Source organism: Oreochromis aureus, linkage group 14, assembly GCF_013358895.1.
Source record: "Oreochromis aureus strain Israel breed Guangdong linkage group 14, ZZ_aureus, whole genome shotgun sequence".
Lineage (NCBI taxonomy): Eukaryota > Metazoa > Chordata > Actinopteri > Cichliformes > Cichlidae > Oreochromis > Oreochromis aureus.
The window spans coordinates 2,376,803-2,398,794 of record NC_052955.1 but is presented as its reverse complement, the minus strand read 5'-3'; the positions used below and the strand labels follow the sequence as shown (position 1 = coordinate 2,398,794).

At 44.4% G+C, this 21,992-nt stretch overlaps 1 protein-coding gene and 1 long non-coding RNA gene across 4 annotated transcripts in view; both read left to right on the top strand.

The window, feature by feature from the left end:
• Positions 1-8,331, top strand: part of LOC116329778 (fibroblast growth factor 12) — a 53,003-nt gene extending 44,672 nt beyond the window's left edge. For all 3 annotated transcript variants that reach the window (XM_031751862.2, XM_039622297.1, XM_031751861.2), the window contains exons 4-5: positions 994-1,192; positions 3,130-8,331. In XM_031751862.2, coding sequence (XP_031607722.1) covers positions 994-1,192; positions 3,130-3,281 — 351 coding nt within the window. In that variant the 3' untranslated portion in view covers positions 3,282-8,331. The remainder of the gene's footprint in view (positions 1-993; positions 1,193-3,129) is intronic.
• A 3,101-nt stretch (positions 8,332-11,432) lies between these two features.
• LOC120432886 lies at positions 11,433-20,947 on the top strand. The gene is made up of 3 exons (XR_005608164.1): positions 11,433-11,894; positions 16,919-17,004; positions 20,853-20,947. It is a non-coding gene; the product is annotated as an uncharacterized LOC120432886 (long non-coding RNA).
• Positions 20,948-21,992: the final 1,045 nt, after the last annotated feature.

The following is a 21,992-nucleotide window of genomic DNA, read 5'->3' as shown; positions in this document are numbered from 1 at the left end:
TGTCTGTTTACAAGTATTCACACTACATATGTGACAAAGGTCACACGTTTTGACTTCCTTTGTCCTGCTCAGCACTAAAGCTGTCAGACTGATGATTATACAGAATGTAAAAATGCAAAATGCAGACGATGATTTTAACAAGTCTGAAAAAACTAATGGACCATGGATGTTGGAAACAAATGCTCTGATGAAGACTACGGGGAAGACACCACTGTATAAACACAGCTCACCAACAGAAGGGCAATCAGGGGAGTGGCTACAGCTGAGTGCGAAGAGTTCAACACAAAACTAAAGGATAAATACAGTGAAATATTACTCCAAAACAGACAGAAGCAAAGCATGGAGAGAAAAATTAACGGAGATTGTGCATTTTTTCATGAATGGGTGTTAACCTGGCCTGTTTTTAAGATCTGGACGTATAACAGGCTGCAGCGTGGCAGCAGTAGTGAACAGTCCCTGTGCTCAGTGTGTACCTCCGGTAGTACTTTTGTAATACTCTCATGTCCTGTTACATGTGACGGTGTGCCTCTGCCCTGCAGTGCTGCGGACTCTATCATGTGGGTGTAATGCGATCGATCACCTTCAAGATGTTTCGTATTGGTCACGGCTCATTGGCTGCTTCGTGCGTTGTGTCATATTGCGCGGCTCACATCCTGCCGTGTTTCTGTAACGTGAAGTATCAGCATGCAGTGAACATTTTTCCGCCTTTCCCGAGGCAGGCAGATTTATATGGAAGTAAAATGGTGACGAAAACTTTGAGGACAAACTGAACCGTGACGCTAAAAGGCTGCTGGTCAGCACTCGATGCTGTTCGTTTTAAAATAAAAGTCCCAAGTTTAAACTTTAAAATAAAATTCAGATAAAAGCAGCTGAGTCGTGCAATCAAACATGTAGACGCACAGAGATGTGAAGCAGGCAGTCGTGTAAGAAAAACTACAAAATGATCTCTCTGCTGATTATACTTCAAATGTTTTCTGTGTGTTTGTGTATCAGGATGTGTTCACATCAGAGTGCAAGTTCAAGGAGTCGGTCTTTGAAAACTACTACGTCATCTACTCGTCCACCATGTATCGGCAGCACGAGTCAGGCCGGGCTTGGTTCCTGGGCCTGAATAAGGAAGGAATCATCATGAAGGGAAACCGAGTGAAGAAAACCAAACCGTGCTCACACTTTGTCCCTAGACCCATCGAAGGTGAGACGAACTGTCAATTTTATTTATATGTAAAGAAGGTATGTGGGTCTGCAGTATTGTAAGGTTAAAAGAACAAAGGTAAGTTTAGGAGTTCCTCAGGGAACCATCCTGGAGTTCCTCTACTTCTGTTAAACCTGCTAAAGTTCAAGGCACACTTGTTTTCTGTTGTCCCAGAGTGAATATTTATAATTACATTCATGACTGATTTTGCAGGTCTGTGATGAAGCCTAGCTAAAGACAAAGAGTGGAAAACGTTAGTAGAGGTCCAACAGTTAAAGTTGTGTCGGTTAAATTTCTGGTTCATGTTTACGTGACAGGAGCTCACGATTCAGTTTGGATACAGAATTTATCATTCATAAAGAGAAGAGTCAAAGATAATAATTCCTTCAGATGTTTCAAATTTTCAGAAATATTCACACATACATTTGAGGAAAAGAGCAAATGTTTCAGTTCCATTTCATTAAACCAACAAGTCATATTTCAAACCTTCTAATGAGCTAATGTTAAAAATATTTCACATTGTTCTTCTGTGTGCACATGCTGCTGTTTTATAAATCAGGAACTACACATATCTTCAGCTTTCTCTGCTCCACGTCATGTGAAAGACACACAAGTTGTGTTTAGAGGAAAGTGTAACATCACCTCCACACACTTTGTATATTTACAAAATTATTTTTAAAAATGCAAATATGCACAGAAGGAGAAGTAGAAAAGTCAGCTTTTTCTCCTAGTTTGGGACTTTTGTACTTTTAAATCGACCGTTCTCCACATTTCTGTAGTTTATCATAGTAGAAGATGAGTTCAATAAGCGAAATGGGCTTCGAGATTTTGCATTTAGAGGTGATTTTGTAAATGTAAGGTGCTTAACACTGAAACACTGACATCAAGTTCAACATTCTGCCTCTCTGCAAAACTGTGCTGAAAACGTCCTGATATTAAAACACAGAGGCAGGAAAACGTGTTCCATAGTGTTTCTGAACATCATATCTCAAAAAAACCTCAACGCTCATAAACATAGTTAACATCCCGTCTTACATTCTGACCTACTTCAGGTGAACTGTTGGCCCAGTAAACAGCCTACGTAAAGACTGACCCTCGAGACTCGTATTTCCTGGTGAACTTGAACCAGAATTACCGGCATAAAGTCAAAGAATAGTGAAGTCTTTTAACGTGATATTTTTAGTCCTGTTTGAAGATAAAACCAGTAAAGCGGCAGCTGACTGTGAGACTGGGAAATTATACTGTTGGTTTGTAGGAACCAGTGTAGCTCAGCTGCTATACTCTTAGATCCTGGAAGCAAACGATAGAGTCTGATGAAGGTTTGGAGAGCTCAGAGGTGAGCCAGGAGCCGAGGTCGTCCGGCCAGAACTCAGAGTGTGAGGACAAGGTGAAGCTCTAATATCACAGATGCACGTTTAACTGGAAACACGAAGCTCCGTCTCTGCTTTCAGCTGCTCTGCCCCTCCCGTCTCATCTTCATTTAAAAATATCTGTCAACTATACATCTGTCAACTATCACCTTCCTCTCTTCCTGCTGTCCATCTTCTCCTCTTCCTCGGCGTCCTTCAGCCTCCTCCCATTTCTCTCCCCTTCTTCCTTCTCTCCCCCCTTGTTAACCCACCAATGTCTTCTTTTACCTCCCTCGTTTCTGATTCGTTCTTCTTCTTTTCTGTTATTTAACATCAGCACATACAACTTGAAGGAGCTACTAGTTTTAATAGATTTGTCTGTATAATTTGCATAAAGGTTCAGCTGTATCCTCATCCATGGCACGCTGACACAAACGGCACACCTGTGCATTTATAATTATGTCAATGAATCTGAATTTACGTTGGGATTTTTTATTTTATGTCTAAATATGATTGTTCGTGGTGGCGTGATGCTTTAATGACTCATTGTCTTTCTCCCCCATCCTCCCCCCGTCCTCCCCCCTGTAGTCTGCATGTATAAGGAGCCGGTGCTGCACGAGCCCGAGGACAAGCTGCTGAAGTCCTCGAGGAGCCCCACGATGAACAGCGAGGAGCGGGCGAGGAGCCTGGAGAGGCAGCGGCGAGCAGCGGAGTCCTCTACAGAACGAGAGGCGTCGTAGCCTGCAGCGCCACCCACAGGAGGAAGACGAGGCGAAGGTGGAGGAGGAGGAGAACTCCCATTTTAACACTCCCTCTGTTCAGCAACAACTACAACCACACCGACGACGACAACAACCGCCATAACAGCGACGGCGAAAACAAAGAAAAAAAGAAGCTTAAAAAAAGGGGAGGGGGGGCGGTGGGGTCTTCGTGCTCGTTATGAAATATTTTAAATCAAATGGGGGAGGGCGAGGGGGAGGGGCCTGTTTGGAAATGGAAAAAAAATCAAGACGTTGATGATGATGATTTACATTTTATGCAAAGAGCCCTGCTGAAATGGCGCCGAGAGGCTAGCCCACCTACTCTTCATCGCCACATTGTAATCATCATCATCATTTCTGTCATGACGATGACAAAATGTTTTTGCGAGTCGAGCGAGCGCTGAGAACTCCAAAGCTTTAAGCCATGTAGAAACTTCACTTCCTTTCATTTCTTAATGAATGCAAAGACTTTCGCAGTTTTGACACGCCGCGCTTCTTCTTCTTCTGCGTGATGTTCTGTCCGGTTGGAAGGAAGACCTTTTCTGTTTCGTCTTTTTCAGCTGCCACATCTTTACGAGCCTTTGTAGGTTTTTGTTGCAGACACTGCCGACTGAAGGAAGGAAGACGGCCGGGTCTCCAGCTCTGTGCCGATCGAACCGCTTCCTGTGAGGGAGGTCAGTCGGGCGACCAGGTGACTGTACGCCTGAGAGAATCAGAACAGCGTACCGGTTTGTGTTCAGGTGGTGTTCATGTGAACTCCACATTCCTGCTTTTTAAAATCACTCAGCAGTTTGTAGATCGAGTTCCTGCTTTCGCTTCACGTTGATGAAAACCGACTAAACTTCTTTAAACACATCCAAACGTGAAGGACTGAGTTCTAAAAAGTTTGTTCGAGGCTCAGAGAAAGAGTTTGATCTTTCAGCCCTAAGTGTTGTCTGCAGGCTTCGTCTCAGGCTGTGTTAACGGCTATTGCATCTGCAGAGCAGTCTGCTTTCCCTAACATGGCTCGTGTGAGTTACTGTTAGAGAGGCCTGCAGTCTGTGAGGCAAAACCCCGGGCAGGAAAGGTCAAAGAGAGCCGTGAGCGCAGGTGAAGGTGGGGGTGTAATTCTGACTGTGGGGATTTTCAGACATGAGGCTGGTCTGAAAGTCTGAAAGAGATCAGCAGGAATGTGAAGTCCACCAATAATTTAATAAACTGAACGCAGCTCAGTCTCTCTGTGCTGCGTTCAAGGTCTGATCACATGACAAGATTTTGGGTTTTGCGGCGTTACAAGAAATATTGCATGATGTACTTTCTGTGCGCCGCCCCCGCAGACATGGAGAGATTTAAATGATTTATTGAGACACTAACAGCCAAGTTGTGTAACTCTGATCCGGTCTGAACAGGACTGAAGCTGAACGACGAGCCGACCGTGACCTGCCCTGTGCAGGCATGTTGGAGCTCTGCGTGATGAGGATTTAACGGGTTAAAACGCCACAGCATGCGCTCACTTTGTCTGTTATTAACACGACTGTATGTTTGGTTTTGATGAGGACGGGCACACTGAGCTCTGATTGGTTCATTTTTTTTATGTTGACTTGGCACGATGTGTGTGCAACGGTTCAAGAGAGTGAAGAAAATTTGAACTTTAAATTTAACTTCAAGGAAAAGATGAAATGATCAGTTATTGATTAGTGAATCAAAAGATTCCAGAACAGGTTTTTTTGAACTCCCTCATGAATATGAATGTTTTTGGATAAAGAGGCTGACGCTCCCGCTTTCACTCCCTCCACCATGATGCATTCAGGTGTCGGCCGATGGAGGCTTTGGAGTGTTTCTGACACTGCCCCGCTTTGTTTAGACAAAGAGCACTGCCCTGAAAACTGTTTTACTCCAACCTCGTCTGAACTTCACACAGCTGAAAGGAATTTCCTGTCATCTTTCAAAATAAAAGTCAAGAGTTTAAGAAAGAGCAGACGTACAGCTCCCTGGGTGGATGCTCAGGATTGAAAGTTCCCTTTATTGTGTCCACCGCGAGTACGTTTCTTCCTTGCATTGCTCTGTAACGGTGAGAACTTTTCCTTTCCTCAGAGTAAAGTTTAGACGTTCAGCCTGAGTTGCTGCACTGCCCTCTCCAACCTCTCAGACTTTCCTTCTTCTCACTCAGACCCTTTACTTCTCTCCGACGTTACCGGCCGAGTTTCCCAAAAAGAAAACTGGGGAAAAAAAATTAAACAAGTCTCCATCAAACGCGTCCTTCCTCCTGCACACCTTCTATCACTGCCTTCACCGTTCTCAGCGGGAGAAAATCACCCGGACTGCAGCATGTATGGAAAGCCATTAGTGCCATTAGTGCTGTGATCCTGTCTCTGCAGCTCATACTGTGATTCAGCCTCTGTCGTCACGCTGGCTCAGAACAATTTTGAGAAACTTCTGTCATCATAAAATCATTTGTAAAGACATTTTTGAGTCATGAAGATCAGAGATCGAAAACCTCGGCTCCTCCACTGCACTGTCCCTGGTTCCACATCTACATTGGACCAAGTCCCCAAAACAGTCCCGGCTGTTTCTTTGATCCTGATTCTGTTGCTGATTAAAATGAAGTTCTCAGAACCTGAACAAGCAGCTGCTCATTTTAGAACCAGGCTGGGCTGGACTTACACCTTACACCAGTTTGTACCGTAAGAAGGAGCAGCAAGTCAGTGTAGTGGTATTTAAGTAAGTTACTAAAAACACCTTATATGCCGAGTAAGAGAGGAACGTCTGTTGGCGTAAAGAGTGTAGGGATAAAAAAAGAGCAACAGTTTAAAGAACAGTCACATTTTAAAACAGTTAAAACAACAACTGCTGATGAAATTCTGCATGTTTGTTACCAAAACAAGTCCCTTAACCCAGGTGTGTCCAACTCCACTCCTCGAGAGCTACTGTCCTGCAGCTTTTACATGCATCCCTACTCCAACACAGCTGAATCAAATGGTGGGATTACCTCTTCAGCATGCCATCAAGTTTGGCAAAGGCCTGATAACAAGCCATTCATTTCATTCAGGTGAGTCGGAACAAGGATGTGTCTAAAAGCTGCAGGTAGCTCTGGAGGACTAGAGCTGGACACCCCTGCTTTAATCGAACGAGGAGCTCGGCCTGCAGATGGACGAAAGTTTGAACTTTGATGTGTTTGTTTTTGGGAAACTCGTCACCTCCCGCGGCCGACACCAACCTGCAGATATAACACTTAAACACACTCTGAGCTAAATTCAGATTGGTGAAGGTGGAGGGTGAAAGGAGGCGGGGTCAGGCAGGGCGTGGTTGGTGAAGTTGTAAATGGATAAATGAACCAGTCACAGTGTGCTGCGCTGCCTCTGAGAATGTCTTCCAGTTTGGGGTTCTGGGTCGGACCACGAGGACTGGAACACGAGCGGCTCGGTCCGGCACGAACGCTCTCCTCTTAATGTTTCTGTAAGCGTCAACACAACCAAACCACTCGACAGGAATGTTGTACCGGGTGTCTTTTCTACCACATCCTCTGCTTCAGGCTCAGCAGGAGAACCAGAACCAGAACCGGTTTCAGTCTAACTGCCTTCAAGTTACAAGATAAGTTCACCTCAAAAATCAAGTGAGAGCCCGTTTGTATGGAGGAAGCAAAGTGCCAGTCACATAACCAAAACATACGTCATAAATCTCAGTTTATTATCTAAGTAAATCAAAAATCTAGATAGAAATGTTTTTATTCCCGTTTTTAGATAATATTGATGTAGTGGCCGTCTTACTTTCTTCTTATAGTTCTCTCTTTGTCTTATATTTAAAATAACCACACTACAGACGGACAAGCGACTGTTGCTTTGTTAGCAACAACGACGGAAAAACTATCATGTGGCTCCGCCGTCCGCTTGTTTATTTTCCACATAAATCTTTCACAATAAAGCTCAAGATCCTTTTGAGACTTTTCAAAATAAACTAAAATCATGAAAATATACATTATTCTTAAACATCAAATTTCAGAATATGCATCAAACAAATGACCTCAAATGCAAACATGAAGTAACTACAAATGGCGCTTACATTTGAGCTCGTATGACAGCACGCTAGCACACGACAGCAATGAAACAAAAGGTGATGAAAAGAAAATAAATTCAACATAGAGAGGAAAAAAATCAGCAACAAGTTAGTAATAAATGTAATAACTTTCACGGATTTTAAAAATAAAAATAATTTCTTTTTGTTGTTAACTTCATATAATTTAAATAAAAAAATGTTGTTTTGATTTATTTACGTGTGACACCAGATGAGATTTGTCACCTTTCACAAACTCTTACAAACACCTGCGAAGAAAAGATTTTAGTTGCGTATCAAATATTTGAGAATGTGAAAGTGTAAGAAAAACCAGATGTGTGCGCTCGTTCGCCGCTTTAAACGTCCACAGTGTTTCTTTTGTCTCCGTGCTGCCTGTTGTCATTTTGCTGAGACATTCTTAACTCGAGTCTTCACAAGTTAGCAAAAAGTAAATGCAGGATTTCAGATCCTTTATTTCACAAGCACAAAATCAGAGCGGGAACATTTAACCATCGTTGATAAGACTCGCGGCGATGGTAATCTGCGTCACCTGAAGGCAGCAGGAGTTTGTAAACTGGTTCATGAGAAGCAGAAAGTGTAGAAAGGACACTCTGCAGGGAAACTCTGTGTTTTGAAGCTTTCAGGGTTTGACTCTGAGGTCTCTAGAAATTTGACAATGGCGGTTTTAAAGTTTCCTGCTTATAAAACTGAAATGCTCAGTTTTTAACTCAAAAACAGTGAGATATTGAACCTGTAGGGGGCACTGTCGTATCACAAAATGATGATGTCATTACGAAGCGACGCAGGCCCAGGAGGAGGGTGAACGTCACCGAGTTGCAACGTGTTTGTCAAACCTGAAATCACTTGCTCTTTCTTTGTGTTTGCTGATGTTTGCACCTTTTTGGACGCACCTCCATATAAACGCATCATATATTAGAAAAAAATCATTGCAAATACGCAGCAGGATGAAAAAAGAGTACTGAAAAATAAAAAAAACATATAAGAGCATCAGTGTCTGTCTGTGTTTTTTACTCCTGATGATGAACGCGTTTGTCTGTGTACATGTTAATATGCTCTGCTCATTCACAGCAGCTTTGCATGAGTCACAAAATAATCCTTCTTTATCTTATCCTGGCCCTTTGCACAGCCCATCCTTCAGGGCAACTTTCTTCTGATTGGTTGCTCCTCACATAAAGGAGGTTTCAAGGGTAAGGGCGGGGCTTCTGTGCAGACATAACCATTTAAGGATATCCCCTGCACACAGACCCTGGAAACACAATAAGCAACAAAGACAAAGTCGGCCTCTGTGTTTTAATCTGAAATGAATCCTCATGCTCTGGCCGCTGTTTCAGTTCAATTCACTTTTATTTTTAAATAACAACATTTCACAACAACAGCTGCCTAAAGACATTTCAGCAGCGCCTGCTGTTATTTATGTTCATCTAAAACACTGTTCAGTCTATAATCACACGTTAGTTCATTTTTCTGCCACAAAATATTTGAGATTAGTGAGTCTGTGATTTTAATGTGTAAACAAAATGAAAGACTCATTTCAAACAATATTGAGAAAAGTTCAGAGTAGCACAGATGTCGCTCATTTTTATTTGAAGTTATAACTTCAGCAGACTTGCTTCATGGTGATGAAGGGCCTCGTTTATCTGTCATCAAATCTCCTGGAAGTCGGAGGATTTGTGTTGGAATGACTTCGGTCCTGCTGCATAAACACGAAACGCGCAGATTCAGACTTTAGGCCAAAAATAAAGCTCGTGTATGTCACGTTGGGATCTCTGAAGCAGCCGCGGCAGGAAACACTCAGGTGTTTTTGTGGTTTCCCTCTAAAAAGCTCTCAGTTATTCCCAAGATGAAGTGAAAACCACAGAGATGGTCTAAAAGCTCATCCAGCCACTCAGCGGCTGGTTTCCACTTTATGGGCGACGACCTCGCAGGCGGCTTCATCCAACTTTAACGAGGAGAGACACAAAAACATGACTGTGCTGCCGTGCCGACCATCAGCCGACATCACAGCGACAAGGAGGAAACACCGTCAGCCTGACCTCTGGGATCCAACAGCATCTCGTTGTTAAATAGGTGGCAGGTTTTATTTTGAAGGAAATTACTTTTATTGTGAAGCAACTAATTACAAAACAATTCACACGGTTTGAAGCGACTCAGAGAATTTCATTTCTAAATCCGGTCACACAGTTAGCTGTGAGAGTTTTACTACGAAGCAGCTTTTGTATTTTAGTTTGTCTCGGAGCTCTTATTTTGAAACAGTTTATTGTAACAATGCTCAGAGGCTTTTACTGTGAAGCTACTAGGGGACTTTTATTGTGAAGCAAGTAAAGGAATTTTGTTGAATTTTAATAGCCACTTTGAGTCTTTTACTTTGAAGGAGCTTTGTGACCTTTATTGTGAAAATGTTGGTGGGCTTTTATTGTGAAGTGATAGGAGGACTTGTTTGATTTTAATTGACCCAGCTTCAAGACTTTTATTTTATGTGAGGCTTTTATTGTTAAGCAAACCAGAGACTTTTAAGCTTTTACTTTGAAACATCTTTGTAACTTACTGTAACGTTTTGGTGATTTTATTGCAAAGCTCAGGATTCTTACTGTGGAGGCTATTACTACTCAAATGTGTTTCAAGACTTTACCTTAAAAGCAGGAAGTCACACAAACACTTCACAATTAATCTTTTGGATTTTAATGTAAAACAGCTGTAGGGCTTTTATTATAAAGAAGTTGGGGGGGCGGGCTTTAACTTTGAAGATGTTGGAGAACTAATGCAAGGGCTTTTATTTTAACAAGTGAACTTGAAAAGGTAAACTCAAAATTAAATTGATGGACTTTTACTGTAAAGGAGTTTTACTGCTTATACTTTGAAGGAACTTCGTAAGTTTTGTTTTTGTAATCGGTAGGCTTTTATTGTGCAGCCACGATGGGTCTTTCACGGGGAAGTAGGTAAAGGGTTTTTACTTTGAAGCAGCCTTGGGATCTTTACTGTCTCATCTACAGATGAGAGGCTTTTATTGTGAAGCAGCAGCTTGGAGGCTTTTAAACATCTATGTGACTTGCTGTAAAGAGTTTAATAGGCTTTTACTGTGAAATTACAAGGAGGCTTTTATTGTGAAGCTGTAGGAGGAATTTTAAGGCGAAGCTGGATCAGAAACTTCAGGTTTACTCTGCTCTGATCAATCACACTTTTATTGATTATTTATTGATGAAAATGAACTGGCTGGTCCTCCATCGTCACTGCTGTAAAGGTGGACTGTATGAGTTTAATTTCCTTTAACACCTTCAGGAAGAGTAAGGCTGCAGAGCTTTCCATTGAATTTTCACCAGTTTTACACATTTCAGTAGTTTGATCAAATCTCTCATCCTCACTATATTAAAAATAAAACAGCTGAGGGTTACTGTGAAGAAACATGGGAATTTTATTGTGAAACACCTGGGTAGCTTTTTCTCTGACGTGACTGTCATCGTGTCAACAGGTGAGAGGCTTTTATTGTGAAAGAGTCATATAATTGGGATTGATCAAGTTTTATTTTTTCTCCTATTTTAAATTTACTTCACTACATTTGAACGAATTTCGCCTCCTTCGGGTCATCTTTGAGCCGCTGCGGGCGCCTGCAAAGCTGAGACTGCTGACAGACACCACCAGGGGGCGACATCACACCAGGCTGGAACTTTTAGTCCAACCATTGTAATCAGATTACAGTTTCCGACTGTAGCAGCACTGCTGTTGGTTCCCAGCTGGAGTTTCTGGCCATTTCTTTGAATAAAGCCTGAACGTTTTTGAGGCTTTTATTTTATTCAGCGAGTTTATTTTATTTTACTAGTTTCAAATCTTGATAAAAAATGTGAATGAAATAAAAACATGAATAGAAAAACGCAGTGAATTCAAAAAAGGATCACAGGTAGTTAGAAATGAATAAAGCGCCGTTATTTCAGACACGATCATCCATCCTAATACCAAACAACAGACCTGTTAATGGAGGGGGGGGCACGTTCACGGAGCTGTGTGTGTGTTATTGGGAAATCACTCTGATCGATGTCGCAATAGAGTGAGAGAGGAGGAGGAGCGTGGACCGGAATCCGCGGAACTTTTACTTCCTCCATGTAAACACTGCGCCGCTCGCTGCGCCTTTTACGCGCTTTTAAGACTCTTTAAAGTTTGTGCGGACCGAGTCCAGCTGTTAACATCTGTCAGCATCTGTCCACAGCTGTCCGCAGGCTCACTCTACCCTCCCGCGGCTTTAATTAGTCGGCGCGTGATGTTAACCGCGGCTGCTTAATTACCCGGAGCAGCTCCGAGCGTCACTTTGGAGGAGTTCCCGGAGCACCGGGGCCTCCGCGGGAGATTTACAGCCGAGATCGAGCCCTGACACGCGGCCGTTAATCACCAGCCCCGCTGCTCCCGGAGGGTGAGGGAGTGAGTGAGCCGCAGGACTCTGGCGCCTCACACTAGACGCGGACACTCCTGGTTCTGGGTCCGCCCACCGGCACATCCAGCTGGACAGCCCCGACCGGACTCACACCTCTCACCCCCGGAGGACCTGCTGCCAATGTAAGTGACCGCCTGCTGGTTTTACATGTACTGTTTCCTCTACGGACTCTGGCGCTGTGCTTTTACAGACTCGGGTTGGTTCTGCGGGCTCACGACGGAGAGCCGCCGTCAGTGAGAGCATCACCCCGCACACCGGTGATCCGCAGCGGGCTGTCCGGACGCAGAGCCTCTCTGCTGGTGTCCGTGCGCCTGTATGCCGAGTTTCATTCTCAAAATCTCACAATTCCTGCGTGGATCGATTTTCTTTATCAGAACACGCGCTCGGAGCAGAGCCACGCGGCAGCTGTTATCATGTTTATGTGTTCTTCGGTTCGGCGTGTGTGCCCTGCCCCGACCTGCCCTCACTCAAAAACATGTACAACTCCAGTAAATCATTTACCCTTCGTTCTGCTGCTGCTGCTGTGAGTGGAAGTTCAAATTCAGATATGTTATGAGGGCCGAATTTTACGTGAAGCACCGAGAGCTTCTTAAAATGATGAAGTTTGTTTCACAGCTGTCCGGAGGTGAAGGCAGCTGGAAGTGGACACTTTTAAATGTGAGTCTGACGTTTGGAGGACAGTCTCCATCGATCTGGCCCCGTAATCAGATTATAGTCAATCAGGTCAGAGTCTGCAGTGATCAGCAGAAACATAACTGCAGCCCACATGCCGCTTCATCATCATCATCATCATCATCAGATCTAAGCACTGAACTGATGAGGCAGTGCAGTAACCCCCCCCAACAAAGAAAAACAACAAAGAAATAAAAGTGAGCGTTCACAGTGAGCAGATGAGTAAACTGTAAATGAAGTGTGCAGATGGAGTGATGAAGATTCCTCAGAGGAAGCTGCTGAGTGTTTGTTTAAATCACCCAGTCTCTATAAAATGGGCAATCTAGTACCCAGAATCCTCTGGGGCGAAGCTCGAGGGGGTTATATCTCTGTACCTGTGATGAAGCGTATCGCTCGCTCGTACAAACACACACAGGAGGTGTGTGTGAGTGTGTGTGTGTGTGTGTGTGTGTGTGATGGATGGCGTTGGTGAGCAGCTCTGGGTCTGTATGTCCCTCCTGGGATCCACTAGTTCTGCCTGATCGTCCACCGTGACTCTTTATGTCCCTCCGTCTGTCTCTTGCAGCGCCTCTCCATCTTTCTTCACCTTCTTACTCGTTTTCTGCTGTGGTGCAATTTCCCGTCGCTCGGCCGTTAGTTTGTTATTAAAATATTACAAACTCAAACAGGAACAGCTGAAATCTGCGGCCTCTCACATCTCAGATGTGAGAACTTGCCTATTATGTTTTCATAAAATGTACGTTTGTGGGTTTTCAGGTGTTGGTCGAACAGAACAAAGTCTTACTGGAAGTTTGGGGAATTTTTTCCCAGACCACATGACTAATCAGACTAATGGGAACTGAAGTGAAAGTGATGGTTTCCATACTGGGAGGCTGGTTTCTGTTCATGAGAGGCATGAAGCAGATAAAGACGTGAGTCACGATTCTGTTTGCATCACAACCTTCGACAGGCTCAGTCTGAGACCTACGGCAGCGGTTATCGCCGATGTGCTGGTCAACGCAAGCTCGTAATTATTTATACTCACGCCCGGCTCGCTGCAGTCGTCTCCCGAATGATATATTTATACTCACCATCCAACACCGTGCAACAGCTCCAGCCGTGAAATTTCCTCGCCACTAAATATTCCACAGTGAGCTGTTAGTGGGATTACAGCAAAGTGGGATCGATGGTGAGGGACAGCAGCACAACTATGAAGCGGTAGGTCACGTAAAATCAGAGCGTGGTCAGCGGATCCTGAGGTGCGCCGTGCACAGAGGTCACCCACTGTCTACTGTCAGATTAGCTCAAGAACAGCGTAGAGAGTTTTGTGGAACAGGTCTCCATGGCGACCGGCTGCATCATCAAGCTCAATGCAAAGTCTCGGATGCAGTGATGTAAAGCACGCCGCCATTGGACTCTAGAGCAGTGGAGACGTGTTCTCTGGAGGTGACCAATCATGCTTCTCCATCTGGCAATCCGATGGACGAGTCTGGGTTTGGCAGTTGCCAGGACAACAGTACTTGTCTGACTGCACTGTGTCAAGTGTCAAGTTTGGTGGAGGGGGACTGCACACAACAGCAGGTCCATGAAGACGGATGGATGAGCGAGGTTGGTGTGGAAGAACCTGCCTGGCCTGCACAGAGTCCTCAACCCGACACAACAGCGATGAATCAGAGCAGAGACTGTGAGCCAGGCCTGGGTGTGCGAAGGCAGACGTGTGAATACTTCTGGCACCATAGTGAAGAAAAATCACAGAATGGAAATACAAAAAGCAGTTGGAGGAAACAAAGCGATGGCGGTGTTCCTGTGGGAGCCTCTGCAGTGATTTACGGTCAGAATGGACGCAGACGTCCAGATGTTCACACAGTCGTGCTGGCTGCTCCGCACGCACCAGGTTAACTGTCAGGTCTTTCAAGCCAGCATTAAAGTGAGTCTCTGGATCTGAGTCACTGTTTTCATGAGAATATAACAATGACTCACAATTTTAATCAGAATCAGAATCAGAATACTTTATTGATCCCTGGGGGAAATTATTTTTTGTTACAGTGCTCCATTATAAACCAACATTAACAAAACAGACAACACGCTAACTAAGAATAGTACAATATACATATATATATATACATAAGTCACACATTAATAAATAAATTACTCATTTTGATAAGAATGTGTGAAGATATGCTACCACTGTTGTCATTTCTCACAATGATGAAGAATCTCTCAGAAAGTTCCTGAATCCAAAATCTGGATCAACTCCAAATTTTAATTCCAGTTACATCTTTGGCCTCCAGCAAGACGAGATTATTCAGATTGTTGTTCCGACCCGTCTCCGGTCTTCCACGACCTCCTCGGAGAGAGCAGGTTTCACGCTCACGTAGTTAGGAATGCCATGACAGGGAGGAGCTCGGGTGGAGGTGGGTTGCAGGATAAATATACGCTGCCCATCCTCCTCAGAGACGAAGCATTACCATGGCAACTGAGAAAACTCAGTGTCAACAACTGTATTTCAGCCCAAAACCGTTTTCAGCGATCAGCTTGTCGTGTTGATCATGTGACTTTTCAGATTTCCAGATTTAAGCGCATTAACGCCTCACCTGCCTCACCTACCTCACCTGCGATCAGCTGACTGAGTCTCCTCCACTTGTTCCAGGTGGATGAAGGAAAGACAAACAAGCTGCAAAGCTTCTTCCTGTCAGTGCGATGGGTTTGGATTACTAAGCGACCATGAAGGCGGTCTGTTATTCAGACGGCGTGACATCAGTAGTTACCTGCCTGCAGCTCGGGTCGTTTTTCAGAGACATTAATCAGCCTCTCTGTGGAGGTGCAGCGGACCGTGACTTACTGTCCCTGCGAGCCGTGCCTTTCCTTTTTTATTTTATCTGTTAGTAACCGGGTTATCTGTACTCTGCTTTTTATAGATTATTAGGATAAAGCATGGCTTTGTCAGCTGTATACTTAAAATAATGATATATGTGAGTACTGTATGATAGTAATGGCTCGCTGAGGCTGCAGATTTAAGCAGATTAACAACGACTAAACCTGAAGACATTTCCTGTGTTTAGAGTTTGACTCAGATTCTGTTGTTTGGCAGAAGTCTACTTTTTATTTGATTTCCGTTCATTCTGAGGTTTTCACATCTATCTTTAGCTTTTATTTAGCTGTGATCATCTATGTAAGGAGGCATGTGACCTTTAACCCCCTTTCCTGTCCTGAAGCGAGCTGCACGCAGGAGGAGGTGGCACGTATTGATCCATAAAAATTAACCATGACTCGCTGCTGTAGAGCAAACACGCACTCCCACAATAAACCAATAAAATGAAATGAAAATAGATAAAATTTCTCATTTCTCTCTGCCATGCCAGTTGGTTTTTATTTGAAGTCAGTTCCTTAGACGTGGAGGTCATCATCATCCATCTCATCTCAGATAACGACTGGATTAATCAGCTCAATCTGCTGCTGCTGCAGATTTATGGAGATGGAGGTACACAGACAGACAGAGGTGGGGTAGGTCGGCCTGGACTCTGTGCTGTAGTCCAGTAAAACAGCCGGCGTGTGTCGGAGGTTTCCCCGGCGACGGATGCGAATTTACAAAACAAACGCATTCTCGAATCATTCAGATATCTCTCCACAATCTGCTCACCTGACCAGCATCCAAAGGTGTGTGCTGTTGGTTGGCTGGTTAGTTGCTAGCTAGTTACATATGTGTGCAAGTTACCAGACATGTTAATTAGCAGACAGGTGTGTAGACTGCTGGTAGGTCAGCTGCAGTGAGTTTTTCAGCACAGAGTTAGAGAGCCAGAGATTAATAACAGGTAGGATTCAGTGCAGAGAGGTCTGTTAACACATAGTGAGTGAAGAAGAAACACCCAGTGCATCATGGGAATCCCCGGCAGCCTACGTCTATTGCAGCCTAACTAAGGGAGGATTCAGGGTCACCTGGTCCAGCCCTAACTATATGCTTTAGCAAAAAGGAAAGTTTGAAGCCTAATCTTGAAAGCAGAGATAGTGTCTGTCTCCTGAATCCAAACTGGAAGCTGGTTCCACAGAAGAGGGGCCTGAAAACTGAAGGCTCTGCCTCCCATTCTACTTTTAAATACTCTAGGAACAACAAGTAGGCCTGCAGTGTGAGAGCGAAGTGCTCTAATAGGGTGATATGGTACTACAAGGTCATTAAGATAAGACCTTGTATGTGAGGAGGACTGTAATTCTAAACCCTGATGTTACACAAACCCAACGTAACAAAAGAGCCTGTGTGGAATAAATAATTTCATAAAGATATTCAGACATATTCAGACCACACATATGTATGTCTAATGTTTTCTTTGGTTTTCTCACTCACTTAAAAAGTTGAAGTCATGGATGGAGTTATGGAAAAAATGATGACAAGAATGACCCCAAACAAATTTTATTTCTCAAGTTTGAAACAGATTCATGTTGTTTGTGTTTGTTTTGAAAGTTGTTGAAAAATAAACATTAACAGTTTTTGTCTTTGCAGGGCAACTTTCATCTCCGCCCTCGTCTTCCTCTTCACCGTGATGGGCGGGACTTCCCCTGCTGTCAGTCAGTCCAGCGCTCCAACAGGTAGGTGACAGCTGTGACAGGTGGGATGAGATCGGAGCTCCTCGGGGGGTCGAGTCAGTGACTTGAGTCTGTTGGCAGGAAAAAAAATGCATTTTTTGTCTTTCAGCAGCAGCGACGCAGAAAACATAAAAATCTGAATGCACATTTGTTTTAAAAGCTTCAGGTAATTCTCATTTAGAGGCACAGGAGTGAGGATGAAGTGTGGATTTGGATCCATCAGGGCGACGAGTTCTTCCTGCGCTGAAGGGAACTGAGAGGGACAAATACGAGTGCCGTGTTTCCTGTAAGAGCCTCTCGGGTCTGCTTAACTGAAAATCTTTCTTGTTTCTGTGGCGCAACTCTGCAGAAGTGAGGTTAATTAAAAGCCGGAGCTCTCGCCCGTGGGACGGCGAATGGATGGTTCCTGAGCGAGGAGGCTCATTTGTAACGCTGTCGGAGGGTGGAGGGAGGTGATGGTGGGCAGTGGGAGGTCAGTGTAGAGGAGGTGGATGGATGTAGAGGAGGAGGAGGGAGGGGACGCTGCAGGCGAACCTACACGAATTCTTCGGGGAAAGCTGCTCTTTCAAACGTGCCATAAATCAGCCGTTTCAAAAACAACAACATGTGATTTTAAATTTCACCCTGAAGGTCGCGAGTTTCCCTCCACGCTCACACTGCAGACACACACGACTGACTCGGGCTGCACATCCATACAGCTGCTTATAGAGACTAAACAGGGCCTGACAAACACTCATTCCTGATAACGATGATTAAAAGCAAAGATGTTTGGGTGTAATAGTAGATGTGAAGAAATAAACTAAAGCTATATTTGATGTCTGAAAGGCTAAAAACTACAAAAGTAAATAAATGACTAAAGTCAAACGTCGATTCTGACACGAGTTGCAGATCAATGTTAAACTGTTTTCCCGACTGTTTCAACCAGATTATTGATTCCATTTGCAGAAGCATCACAAAACACAGCGACGCCATCACTGTAGTCTTATTATCTTCATACAGATCGCTGGGGCTGAAGCTAAACGCTGCAGCTTGTTACGGATGGATGGATGATGTGTGTCGGGAGGTGCAGAGGTAGGATCAGACTGGAGGCATTAGTGTAGGTGGATGGATGGATAGCGAGGGAGGAGGACGGGCAGAGGTGGACGGATGCTGGAGAAGGTTTTAATAGAAAGACTAATACGCCGGCCGGGAAAACCTGACAGGTCAATTACCAACACGCACACTCGATCCAGCTCCGTACAGGAGGGGCACAGAGCCTCCATTAATCCAGAGCTCGGTGTTCACGATCCTCAAACCCACCTGCACTTTAGTTTCTCAAACTGAGGCTCGGGACCCCAGACGAGCCGCTGGGAGTCGGTGGTTCTTCTGCCGCCACCACGAGATCGAAACTGTTTCTGTTGTTGGATTTTTCTCATTAGCAGGATTGTAATTCATGAATTACCTGGTTTCTATGGTTACAGAGGTCCCACTGATCCCTGATAATGTTTTGCACCTTCAGATAGTTTCAGTGTTTCAGTTTGAACTGTGAGGTTGGCCTTAAATATGATTTTAAGGGTATTTCCTGTGCTTAGGTGGGTTTAGGGGTCGCACACGTCAACAAAAAGAGTCTGCTCAGACGGCGTCTGAAGCCTCGTGGTGGATGATAGTCATCCTCATTATTATCCTATGCTGTGTTGAACAGCAATCATCTTTATCCTCCATTTAATTCATTCGTTCATTATAGATGAGGTGCTTGAAGACCGAGCTGAGTGCTTTGTAATCTGACTGACTGATTGGCCTCGGGTCAGTGCTGAGACCGTTGCTCAATTAAATCAATTGAGGGGAAATTGGTCTGTGCTAATTCTGATGATCAATTGGTAATTTAAGTCCTGCTTACGATAAAAATCCAGGATGAGGGTTTGCACTTTCTCTTTTTAGTTACGGCCATCAGTTAGAGCTGTTTCATCTTCACTGCAGGAGAATTACACCAGCTATAAATACGACAGCACTAATGGCTTTACTGACACCTCATTCAGCGTGGCACGATGTCTGCTTTGGGGAAAATTCACCCTGTAGTTTTTTTCCTGTTCCACCTTTATATGAGTTTCATAAGCAGAGACAGTGACAGCAATCTGGAACTTAAACAGATGTTCGTGTAATTTCTATGCTGATGATATTTTATTGTCCATTTCTTTAGGAATGCCCAGTTCACAGAGTATTACAGAAAATCCCTGATGCTCATTTTTTTGCTTTGAGCTTCATTTAATAAAGAGCTCGTGATCGTCAGTGAGCGCTTACGCCCGTATTTCAACTGAAAATAGACCCGCAGTAGAAACGTATCAAAGAGCATGCCTGTGACTAAGATGATGATGTCATAGTTAAACATGGAGTCTGTCTGCACCCATTGGTCTACACACACTCTGCAGAGAGCAAAGAGGCGGAGCCGTTACTGAGTCGGTGAGCTCAGGTTAAGAGAAAGAGATGATTTTGATGTTTCACCTAACCCGAGACCTTCATCACCTTCAGCTTCTTCACCCACTGCCGTCCATACCTGCAGCAAGCAGGGCTGAGTCTGAAGGGGGCATGGGGTGTCTTGCATTCAGTTAAAGGCTTTTGTAAGAATATTCTTCCAGATTACTCGAATAATATATAAATAAAATATTAATGAAGTTGTTTTCATATTTACAAAATATAAAAATAAAACTTTTTTCCACAGACCAGTTAAAATATACGTGGGCCAGTAAAACTCTGACTGAGGGCTGTTTGGCTTTATTCATATTATTAACATCTGCATCATCAGAACATCTGCAGCAGGAAACATTTCACACACGCACCAAATCATCCAGGCACAGCTCAGTCAGAACGAATAAAGCCCGCTTTTATTGCATACCTTAGTTTAGGTTGCATGTTTACGTCGTACAGAGGCGACAGAGCTGCTCGGAGTTCAGACTGAGCAGAAAATAAAGGCGGTCACATATTTTTGCCCTATTTCTGTGTATGTTTCTCCAAGTTTCAATAAATCACTGCACCTATTTCCAATTTTCCTGCCCAACATAAAGAAACGAGGCGTGACTGTTGCACAGCTCTGTGCTACAGAAAGCTCCGTGTGGGGCTGGTTCAGCTCTGCGGGCTGGGCTGATGCAGAGGCCGTGTCCTGTCCCCTGTTCTCCCTCCTCAGCTTTCCAAACATAAGAGAGGCTAAAAAGCCCCAAAACATACCAAAAAAACTCTTTCTGTGTTACATAATCTGGTTCCCACACTAAATTTCAAGAAGTAAACAAGGTTTCAGTTGGCTCTGGACATGTGAGGCAGCAGTCATGATAATCTGTGCCGGGTGTCTGTCTGTGTGCCAGATGCTGATGTCTGTGTTTCCCAGCTGGACGCTGGGATATTCTGAGCCTGGAGGTCGGGGTCAGAAATCTCTGAATCTGTGCCTCCATCATATCAGCCATCTGTTTACACGCACGGCTTTGTCCTTCACTCCTGCAGCTTTTTGCACCAAATTCAATAACCGCTGCAAGCAGTTTAATCTCAGCTCCGAGGAGTTTCAGTGCTGCAGCTGCCCTCTGCGCTTTAATCCTTTAATGAGACGGACGCGTAATAACGGCGCTCCTTTAACAAGGCCAGTTAACGATGACATCCACTAAGCTCTGTTTAATTCGCACATAAAAACTCTAAATCGGAGCCAGACCAGCATCCTGGACCTGATCCAGAGAGGGAGAGGAAGAACCCCACGAACTCCTCTTCCTCTTCCTGTTCACTCATCAGTTTATGATAAAAAGTTCACCAGTTGAATGTTTGGCTCGTTCTCGGTGTGATCTGCACGCCGATGACTTGCTTTGGCTGAACTGTTCCTTTAATGTTCCTCTCAGAGCCCATGTGCTACGACTGGGCGAGTCCAGCGTGGGGCGGTCTCTGTCGTGGAGGGCGAGGTCGGTTGGCTCTCCTGTCCTCTTTTCTCTCATCCTCTGTCTACAACTACACACCTCCACCCAGAGCGCCGGGCACAACCTCTTCTGGTACCGCCTCCCGAGGGCCACGACCTGGAGCAGCCAATCACGTACAGGTAACCCCAGATGTGTTTGTGTGTCGTGTTAACGCGTTGGTGTCGCTTTTCAGGGGAAGTTTAGAAGGAAGCTGAAGCCAAAGGACCAAAACCTGCTTCATTTTTCTGCCCTGCAGGTTTCCACTGCTCCTGTTCATGGTTTTAGGTTTATTTCTATATAAACTTTATGTTTTCTGCAGAATAACAGAGGAATAAACAGCCGATGTGTTTGTGATCGATTACAGATGAGCCTGGTTGAGTTTAAAGCAGATGGGGGTTGTGTCTAATTGAGGCACTTTGAGAGGAGCTGAATGATGAAGTGGGCTGTAACGATTTCCTTCCAGAGAGGACGTATGGTGTTTGGGAGGCGGCTCGATCCGCCTCGCCGACTTTGTTCTAATGTTGTTCTAATTGAGTCGTGTCTGATTTACGTTCACTCATTCGTGATGTCATCCTGCTCTGCAGCTCGCGGCTCAGCAAAGACAGAGAGAGACTTTTTCTGCAGCCGCCATCGCCGTGACGACACCGCCAGTACATCTGCATGCTGCGTAAGACGCCAGGGCTGCTGGGAAAGGTTGTTTTTAAGCTTTCATCTGAACCGAAGCGCCTGTTGCAAATAAATAAATATATATATATATATATGTATATATTTGTCTTGATGCACGCTCAAACATCCAGGCAAGTAAATCCCAAAAGGTTGATTCTGTTCATCTGGACATAGACGATTCCTGTTTCCTCACATCGAGCCTCTTTAAACACGACCTCCTCTTTTCCTGGAAATCTGTTCACATTTTGTTTCCTCGGGATGTTTTAACCTTCACAGCCTGTTATTCCTACACACAGAGTCTAATGTTTTCGCCCGTCAACGGCCCAGAGCGTCAGAACCTCGAGATTTTATTACAAATACTGGTTTTATACTGGTCCTTCACCCTCTGAGTTCAATACCAGCCACACTGGGACCAGTTTG